At 57.9% G+C, this 7,000-nt stretch overlaps 1 protein-coding gene across 1 annotated transcript; it reads right to left on the reverse strand.

Annotated features, from left to right (window-relative positions):
- Positions 1-2,669: 2,669 nt before the first annotated feature.
- Positions 2,670-6,954, reverse strand: LOC135980398 (kinesin-like protein KIF21B). Its single transcript, XM_065580405.1, has 2 exons — positions 6,037-6,954; positions 2,670-4,663 (listed from the first exon to the last, which is right to left on the reverse strand). The coding sequence occupies exons 1-2, from the start codon at positions 6,300-6,302 to the stop codon at positions 4,609-4,611; spliced, it is 321 nt and encodes a 106-aa protein (XP_065436477.1). The 5' UTR covers positions 6,303-6,954; the 3' UTR covers positions 2,670-4,608.
- Positions 6,955-7,000: the final 46 nt, after the last annotated feature.

Genomic DNA, 7,000 nt, shown 5'->3' on the forward strand with positions numbered 1-7,000 from the left:
TATCCTGAGGTGAGGTGGGGTTAGTGGGTAGGGGTTCACCTGGGAGGGGAGACCTAGCATGTGTGGGTACTGCCAGGGGGCAGCACCCAGAGCAAGGGGCACCGGGGTCCTGGGAAGGACACGGGAGCCTGCGTGCAGAGGACAGGCGGATCACTGGCCTGCAGAGGGCGCTCCAGAGGCTGGAGAGCTAATTCCCTGGACGACCAGCAGGAGGTGCCGCAGGGGTGAGTCCGGATACTCTTACACCTACAAAAGGTACTCGGGCTGCAGAGGGGCACCCGAGAGATAGGCAGAGGCAGCTGGTCCAACCCCCCTTGCCGCTGATGCGTGGTTTATATACTGCAGTCCGCCCCAGTGAGCGGGGACTAGACAGTGACTGGCAGTAGCCACTGAGGCAAGGTGTGGTTAGAGGGTTGGGGGTTCCCCTGGACACCCAGATAGTGGGTTACTGCCGGGGGCAGGACCCTGACGTAGAGGGGTACCGGGGTCTGGGAGGTACACCGGGACCAGCGGCAGGCGAGACACCAGCCTGTAGAGGGCACTTAGAGGCCGGAAGAGATCATCCCTCACCGTTGCCCTATGACACAGACTCTCTATCTTTGCTCGGTCTGACTGCAGGCCTGAACCATTAACACTGAGCTAATTTTCCCCTGAACCAAGGTATCCCAGAAGTATCATAGCGAGGGGCGTTGTCTAGGGTGACCAGATGACAGGAAGAAAATATCGGGACACAAGGGGGGTGGGGGGTGGGTCACTGGTGGAGCAAAAAAACCCTCTGCTGCCAGTGTAAGGACACAAACAGCTCCCTCTCCCAATTCCCTACTGTGGCCCAGTGCTGCCGGCAGTCGGGGGCGGGAGCTGAGAACAGCAGAGTGCTGCGGGCAGTCAGAGGAGATTATGCACCCTTCCTTAGGTATGCATCCCTTCAGCCTCTGGTTTTTAGGAGGGGGGGGGGAACCAACGGAGAACAGCTGAGTGCTGCTGGCAGTCAGAGGAGAAGAAAAAAAAAGCCGAGAACAGCCGAGTGCTGCCGGCGGAGGAAAAAAAAATAATAAAAAAGCGGAGTGCAGCGTCCCGACCGAAGATCAATCGGGACGCGGGACAAATACCTAAGTATCGGGACGTCTGGTCACCCTAGTGTTGTCTCCTGCCCAGACGGACGGGGAGGGAGCTGCAAACCCCTTACAGCCTCTCTTTCTAGTCTTTCATACTTTTTTCTCTAAATATGTCAAAACACAAGCACGCAACTTTCCCCCGGCAAAACACAGAAAAATGGGGACGGCGCCGGCAATGGGGATGGGGTGTGGTAACCTGTCAAAAACTATATGGTGATGAAAGCTATCGAGCGGTTACCTACTCACATGGGGTTGTCAGGGAGGGGTAGTACCTCTGATGGGGGAGCAGTCGTACTCCTAGGAGTAGCTCATCCACTTTGGTCCCCACTTGACAATACCCAGCTCTCACCTGTGGCTCCAAGTAGCTGTCAGCATGTGACAGCGGCCACACCCCGGAGACCGTCTCGACCGGTGGGCTAAACCAGGTGAGGGTAGCCGATGAGTATGAGACTCTCTGTGAGTTAGGGCCTGTCTACCCATTGCATGCGAAGGCTGGATCTGGCTGACTGAGGCAACCTGGTTCAATGGTCAGGAAGGCGATGACAGCAAGCGTTGTGGAACGCTTAAGAGCACGACAAGACACGTAGGCGTCCTGGTCATCCACTGCGCCCTGCCCTATCTCCAGCCGTCTCGACTTCTGTCTTGTCACTGGATACAGATAGGAACTGGGAAGAGAGAGTGAGGCTGACGTCGCGCAACTCTCCCTCACTTTAATCCAATCCATGCGCAAGTCTCGACATAATATCGTATCCTATTACATCATATCAAGTCCTGTGGCGATGGGCGAGCGACGAAGCAGCGGGTGTGGATACACTGGGAGCTGTAGCTGCGGACCTGCACACAGGCGGCTCAGGCATAATGGTCGTTCCTCACTGACCGAAGCAGCAGTGGAGCTCGGCATCTTCTTGAGCGACTGAGCAGCCCTATTCAGGATTGCACTGCTCACCTCCGTAGAATGAGGAGGGGGCTAGAAAAGGTGCCTTAAACATTGCCTGCTTCACCTTACCTTGGCCAGCATACCGCGGCTGGCGGGGATCCCACAAAAGCGGTCGTATAAAAACAAAACAGAGTGACACCGATCACTATTGGCACATGGAATGTGCACACGTTACTGGACAACATCACGGCAGATAGACCGGAGAGAAGAAAAGCACGTGTCGCTAGAGAGCTCGCACGCTACAACATTGACATTGCAGCCCTTAGCGAAACTCGCCTTGCTAACGAAGGACAGCTGTCCCAGTCAGGCTGTGGCTATACATTCATTCACACAGGCAGTAATACCTCTGAGGCGAGGCGAATTGCTGAGGCTGAAAAAAAGCGTGAGCTGCGCAAGTCCAGAGCTGCTTGTACATCATCGACAGTGCCATTACATGTCTGCCCGACATGTGACAGGACGTTCCACGCTCGAATCGGACTGATCAGTCATCTTCAGACCTACAGAGCCCGGTCATCGAAAGAATGAGTGGTTGAGGTCTTCATCGATAACAATGGACAAACATCACTCACATGCAATCTCCAACCCTGTACATAGCAATCCTCTGTTTCATTTTGATGTTTTTTGATGTACTTTAATGCTTTTATTCATTTTATTGATTAAATAATTGTAATTACAGTAATACATCGAGGTATAAAAGATCTACACATCTTCTCCTGTACACAGAACACAGACCGCTCCAATGGATCCCACAACCCATACAGCGAGAAAGCCGTAGCAAGCGTTAACATCTTCAAAATCCTATCCGGGCAGGAAAATGCACCTGCTGTTTGCAACACTTCTGTAGTATAGACACAGGGTGAGGGCTAGACAAAGTGACCACGGTTAGTCCTGCTCCATCTCTACTGTCTGGGTTTCCATCGACAGCTGTTCACACTGGAAATGCAGGACAGGGGTAAGGTTAGCCCATCACCAAAAGAACCTTAATGTAAAGCAGTGCTCCTGCCAGTGCCTGGTGGGGATCATGCAGACAGACTACACTCCAGGCTGGGCATTGTCCCAGGGTAAAGCAGGGCTGTAGTGGAAGGTGGAGGAGCCCCTGGACGAACAGGGTGAGGCATGGGACAATTCAGCTAAGAGTTGCAGGGCTGGGCACCAGAAGAATCGCGGGGTGGAACTTTGGGGTATGGCAGGGAGGGGTGGAACGAGCCCCGCTCTGGGTCAGTCCCAGTGCCAATGGCCCACTGCCTTTGAAGAGGCCACCGATGAAGGCCATTTGTCCTACTCCCCTGGGTCCCACAACCTAGCTCTGGCCAGAGAGAAACTTTGCCTTGGAATCTTAAAGCAAGTGACTTTGTTTCTAGGGCTGAAGGGGGTGGTGGCATGGGAGACGCTGTCAGCTTAGAGAAAAAACTGACCCTTGTGCTCTTTGGGGGATCGTACCTGAAATGGGGGTCAGCGGGAGGTGGAAGGGCTGAGTGTAAAGGACCAGGAAGGAAACAGGGTCCTGGGAGAGAGTCAGTGCTGGGACACCCCGTTGCTCATGAGACTCCACCTTCCGAGTAGTGCGGCCCCAGGTCTGTAACCCTTATGCTGGGGAGCGCTGCCAAGCAAAGTCTCCTGCTGCAGGCCCACGGCCCTGCCCAACATAAGGGCTGCAGAACGGGGCCCTCAGAAGGGGGGTTACTACTGTGTCCTGAGGAGCATAAGGGATGGGACCTGTCGGAACCACAGGCTTCCCCCAAGGCTTTGGGGGCTAAAGGAGTCAGCTTCTGAAGTGGACACTGTGCCCTGTCACCAGTGATTAGTGGGAACCGGGCTAGCACTCTGGCTCTACGGTGCTAACAGCTAATTGGGGGCCTGAAAGGGGTGAGCCGTGGGGTGCTAGACCTTAGTCAGCCCTGCCCCTGCAGCACACATGGTAGCAGATGGGACAGAGTGAGTCCCAGCTCCAGGATGGTACCGCAGCCAGTGCTGCGAACGGGGCTCCATGCACCCTGCTGGTGCTAGGCTGGGGTCGGCAGCACACAAGCCCTCTCCGTATTTCGGTACCGGCCGGCAGATCCCAGCTCTGCTGAACGACGAAGCGTGGAGAGGGGCCTGCAGCCGCTTGCAGAAGGAATGAGACCCCAGGCACCCAGGAGGTGCAGAGGCCAGCAGCAGGATGCAGGTGGCAGGATCCCTCTCACACATCCAGGATCTGGGGCTGCTGAACGGGCTGTGGGACAGATTGGAATGATCCCGTTGAGTCTCTCAGCTTGGGGGCCTCCCCGTGGCTGGCAAGGCCATGTCCCGAAGCAGTGCCTGGCCACGCCCTGGTCAGCAGAAAGCCTTCTGCATCATGGAAACCCAGCGTGGGGCTGGACGGGAATGACGCCCCCTAGCCGTGGAAGCGGGCAGTTCACAAAGCCCCAGCTGAGACGCCGTCACCCCAGAGTCCTGGAAACTGGAGCACACACAGGCCAGGCCGCTCCCAGCTCTTCACAGCCAGGGAGAGGGGCTGGGGCCTGGGCCCGCCAGGGAGCCTGACAGTTGCCCTGGCTCCGGCCTTTCCAGTGCCTAGGTCGGGCCGTTCAGCAATCTTCTCCAGCTCCAGAGCTTCACTGTCAGGTCGCTGGGGAAGGAAGAGAGAGAGGAAGTGAGGCCGGGGGCTGCCCCCGCCCCAGCTGGGAGAGGCAGCACAGCGAGACAATCAGCTACAGGCCACGCCCTGCCCCCAACTCCCCCGTCCCCAAATGCATCACGCTGCAGCCCAGGAGAGCAAGGCCGCTGTGCCCCAAGCGGGCGGGCACCGGCGCAAGGAGGGAGCAGATGCGCCCAGCTGCCCGCCAGCGGGATAATCCCCCAGAGCGCCAGTAACGGGGCACTCTGCCAGAGCGCAGGCTCAGCCAGTGGCACCTCACTGGCAGTGGCCAGTGACGCAGTGGGGGGTGGGGATGGGGCGGGGATTCCCCCAGCAGTGGCCCAGGAGGAGCAGTAGTCAGATGGGCAAACCCCATGCAGCCCCGAGCTGGCCGCTGGATCCAATCACCTGGGGGACTGGGAGGTGGGGGGCAAGAGGACAGTCTCCTCTTGCAAAGAGCTCTACATGGGGGGAAAATCCAAAAGAATCTCATACTGTTAAGAAGCAGCTGAGACCAGAGCGGAGAGAGAAGAGACAGAGAAAGAAAAGGAGAGAGAGCCAGAGAGGGTGAGAGCCAGAGAGAGCAGGAGGAGGGTCAAGGCAGGCTAGTGGCACGCCCCTTTATGGCAAGGACGCGGTGAGGAAGGCAGGGGGTGAGCCCAGGCACGTAAGTCCATAGCTTTACCTGGCAGTCACTGCGGCACAGAGAGAAACAGAGGGGGGGGGGGGGAGAGAAAGGAAAGGAGAAAAGGGACATGGTCGGAAAAGAGGAGATCAGAGACGGTGCCAGAGACATTGTGAACCCGGGGACCCCCTCTGGGGGCCAGGGCTGTGCACAGGGGCCAGGGAGCGGAAGGAGGGGGCGGTGGTGCTCTCATTGGAGATGCACAAGGCGCCGTCGAGGAGGAGCTGGTGCCCGGTTGGCAGGAAGTCCGTTCTCTGCGCTGAGGGTGGCAGGGCCAGCAGCACCAGGTCTGGCTAGTCCCGGCACATCAAAGGAGCTGGCAAGAGCATCCCAAAAGCATGGCGGGGCAGGGCAGGACCAGCGCTTGGCATAACTGGATGGGGCAGAAGAGCCTCACTGTGGGGCGACCTAACAATGGCTGAGAGATGGAGGAGAGGAGAGGCTAGATGGGGAGGGGTTGGGGGCCCTGCAGCCGACTGCTGCCCCACACCAAACCGCCTGCAGCCCGGCTCCGGCGCTGTTCCCATCCCTCGCTCCCAGTGCCTTTCCAGGCCCTGCCACATGGGGGGAGCAACAGTGGGTTTGGAGAGCTCCTGCAGCTCTGCTGCACTGGGGTGAGTTGGGGGTCAGATCTCCCTCCCCCATGCCGCAGGGGCCTAGCCTTACCCACTGCCCTCACCTGGAAGCAGTGAATATGTGCTTGGAATTGGTGCAGATGGCATTGATGGGGCTGTCGTGGCCCTTGATCTCCCCAACGGGTGTGAAGTTCTCCACGTTCCAGACCTTCACCACGCCCCCGCGGCAGGCGCTCAGCAGCATGGGGCGGCCGGGGACGAAGGCCAGGGAGCAGAGCCAGTCCTTGTGCGCGTTGGGGATTTGCTGGCAGGCACAGAGACAAGGCAGAGCCAGTGAGCGCCCACGATCCACGCTGCCAGCCGGGGCCATCAAGACCCAAACTGCCCCCTGAGCTCCAGGGCAGGGTCAGGCCAGCAGCCAGAGCCAGATGCTGGGTTTGCAGCTGGCTGCTGGCTCTGTAATGGGCTGAGACAAACCCCCCACATCTGTACCGTGGCTGAGAGCTGGAATTTTTAAGCTCCGCTCGATTTCTCATCAAGCAGCAGCCGAGGATTTGAATTCAAGACAAGGGGACTCTGGTGAGCTACAGAAGCAGCTCAGCAGGAGAGAAGAGGGCTCCGCCCCAGGAGACAATTGCTCATTGAGATTGACCAGGGGATCTCCAAGCTCTAATCAATCCAAACCGAGCTGGCAACCAGGATACGAGACACACAAGATGGGGGAGAGAATCTCTTTGATTGGACCAATTTCTGTGGGGGGGGGGGAAGGGACAAGTCTGCAAACTCAGCTCTTCTTCCAGGGTGGGGCTTGAAAGCTTGTCCCTTCCACCCACAGGAGCTGGTCCAATAAAAGAGATTCCCCCTCACCCCCCATCTCTCTAATTATTTGTCTGCCATCAATCCTCAGCGCTCCAGTGGGAAGAAAAATGAGCATTAGCCTCATTTCATAGGGGAGAGACTGTGGGGGAGGGTCACACAGCCACAAATGGTGACTAGCTCTGGGCAGCTCCATTTTGGGGGACACCCCGACCACCCCATTCTCAGAGGGGCGGAGCCCCCACTGCTCCC

Source organism: Chrysemys picta, unplaced genomic scaffold (assembly GCF_011386835.1).
Source record: "Chrysemys picta bellii isolate R12L10 unplaced genomic scaffold, ASM1138683v2 scaf3056, whole genome shotgun sequence".
In the NCBI taxonomy this organism is placed as follows: Eukaryota; Metazoa; Chordata; order Testudines; family Emydidae; genus Chrysemys; species Chrysemys picta.

What these genes read in the sequence shown, in the direction of transcription:
- LOC135980398 (XM_065580405.1), bottom strand. Translation starts at nt 6,302, where the DNA reads ATGGCCCCGGCTGGCAGCGTGGATCGTGGGCGCTCACTGGCTCTGCCT. An exon ending in CACATATTCACTGCTTCCAG is followed by an intron (nt 4,664 to 6,036) that starts GTGAGGGCAGTG and finishes TTCCTTCCCCAG; the next exon opens with CGACCTGACAGTGAAGCTCT.